Source organism: Engraulis encrasicolus, chromosome 10 (genome assembly GCF_034702125.1).
Source record: "Engraulis encrasicolus isolate BLACKSEA-1 chromosome 10, IST_EnEncr_1.0, whole genome shotgun sequence".
Classification (NCBI taxonomy): domain Eukaryota; kingdom Metazoa; phylum Chordata; class Actinopteri; order Clupeiformes; family Engraulidae; genus Engraulis; species Engraulis encrasicolus.
In genome coordinates this window covers 658,053-660,552 of record NC_085866.1, presented here as the reverse complement: position 1 = coordinate 660,552, position 2,500 = coordinate 658,053, and the positions used below count along the sequence as shown (strand labels likewise).

The following is a 2,500-nucleotide window of genomic DNA, read 5'->3' as shown; positions in this document are numbered from 1 at the left end:
ATACACACACCATAACACTACCCGATACAGAGAGAGAGAGAGACACACACATACCACCACCCGATAAAAAGAGAGAGAGAGGAAGAGAGAGAGAGAGAGAGAGGGAGAGAGAGAGAGAGAGAGAGAGAGAGAGGAAGACAGAGAGGAAGAGATAGAGGAAGAGGGAGAGAGAGACAGAGGAAGAGAGGAAGAGAGAGAGAGAGAGAGAGGAAGAGAGAGAGGAATAGAGAGAGGAGGAGAGAGAGAGAGGAAGAGAGAGAGGAACAGAGAGAGGAGGAGAGAGAGAGGAAGAGAGAGAGAGAGAGAGAGAGAGAGAGAGAGAGAGAGGAAGAGAGAGAGAGGAAGAGAGAGGAAGAGAGAGAGATAGAGAGAGAGAGGAAGAGAGGGAGAGAGAGAGAGAGAATGAGACAGAGAGACAGACAGGGAGAAGCTCACCAAGCCTCAAGAGACAGTTCAGCTTTCCGCTGATGAGGATGTGCGTGCATACTGGGGTCATGGCCAAAATCAATCTTGGGTGGTTGCCCCAAACCCCACAACATAGACTCACACCTGTCCTAAATCCCTGAACTGTTTTATAAACTGGCAACACCCACTGAGATTGATTTTGGGCATGACCCCCTCACCTGTGCCTGACCCCTCACTTGTGTATGACCCTCTCATCTGCCCTGACAGGTAGGCAAGGTCATGGACAAGGCCACTCTGACTAAATGGAGTGTTGGATTTGACTTAAAGTCAGTTAAATTAAAGTACACTTTGCTGACCCTTTTATCCAAAGAGTTACTATTTGTCAGGGTATTGGTTACAGCCCCTGGAGCAGTGTGGGGTTACAGTAGGTGCCTTGCTCAAGGGCACCTCAGCCATGGATGGAGGTGTAGGGAGAGGTAATGGTGGGATTCGAACCTGCAACCCTCTGGGCGTGACCCCCTCATATGCCTTGACAGGTAGGCAAGGCCATGGACAAGGCCACTCTGACTAAAATTATGGTGTTGGATACGACTTAAAGTCAGTTAAATTAAAGTAGACTTTGCTGACCCTTTCATCCAAAGAGTTATTATTTCTCAGGGTATTGGTTATAGTCCCTGGAGCAGTGTGGGGTTAGGTGCCTTGGTACAGGGTATTGGTTATAGTCCCTCGAGCAGTGTGGGGTTACAGTAGGTGCCTTGGTACAGGGTATTGGTTATAGTCCCTGGAGCAGTGTGGGGTTTGGTGCCTTGGTACAGGGTATTGGTTATAGTCCCTCGAGCAGTGTGGGGTTACAGTAGGTGCCTTGGTACAGGGTATTGGTTATAGTCCCTGGAGCAGTGTGGTGTTAGGTGCCTTGCTACAGGGTATTGGTTACAGTCCCTGGAGCAGTGTGGGGTTACAGTAGGTGCCTTGCTCAAGGGCACTTAAGTCATTGATGGAGATGTAGGGAGTGGTAATGGTGGGATTCGAACCTGCAACCATTTGAGCCTCAACCCTAAGACTACTTCCCTAACCAGTAGACCACTGATACCACTTTTGGGTACAAGCCACACCTGTCCATGGCGCCTCACCTGCCCCTTTCAGGTAATCCACACCAGTTGGCCCCCTATTGTATATACTATCAGGGGGGCTGTACATTTACTTATTTTCATCACCAGCCAAAATGTCTAGTAGATGATAACTCTACTAGTTAAAACACACACTCACTAATACGTGGCTAGTAAGTTGGTCTTGTCTACCAGCCGAACTGATATTTCACCAACATGTGGTCGATTAATAGCTGGTGTCAGTTTTGAGCCCTTTATACTATATAGAGGCTGTATTCAAATGCTTTCGACTGCAGGCATCACAACCACATCATGTTTATGAACCTTTAATTGCTGACCACCCGGGCACGTGCTCTCCTCACCTGTTCCCACAGGTAGCCCACAGAGGGCGCCACCTGTCACCTGGAGCAATGTGGGTTTAGGTGCCTTGCTCAAGGACACTTCAGCTATGGACGGAGGTGCTGGTAAGGAAGGGTGGGATTCGAACCGACAACCATCTGATCTAAAGGCCAACGCTGTAAGCATTGAGTCATGGCTGGCCTGCCACTGAGCCAGTATACAGCCTATACCTCCACTGAGCACCGCTTGATAGTAAGGAATATTTTGAAAAAAAAAAAAAAAGACAGTGACATATAATTAGTAATGTAGGCTATTACAGATTTTGGTGCTGAGCGAAATAAGTTTTGGATAAGTGAAGGATTAGTGAATGTGAAGTGAATATAAAAAGAAACAAAAGAACTTAAAGAGTGTGCTAACCTTTAAACACACACAAACGCGCGCACACACACACACACACACACACACACACACACACACACACACACACACACACACACACACACACACACACACACACAGCCTACCTCCACCGAGCGCTCCCTGCGGATCAGCTTCTTGGTCTGCCGCGTGCAGTAGTTCAGCATGGCCTCGCGGTTGTAGGCGCGCGAGGGCTGCTTGTCGGTCTGGTTCCGCTGCCGTAGCCCCACGGG

General features: G+C 48.7%; 1 protein-coding gene across 1 annotated transcript in view; it reads right to left on the bottom strand.

Moving 5' to 3' along the window:
• The window catches only part of LOC134456385 (ubiquitin-conjugating enzyme E2 variant 1-like), a 9,179-nt gene that overhangs the window by 6,559 nt on the left and 120 nt on the right, over positions 1 to 2,500 (bottom strand). Inside the window, exon 1 of the mRNA XM_063207750.1 lies at positions 2,375 to 2,500. This exon is cut by the window's right edge and continues 120 nt beyond it. Coding sequence (XP_063063820.1) covers positions 2,375 to 2,500 — 126 coding nt within the window. The remainder of the gene's footprint in view (positions 1 to 2,374) is intronic.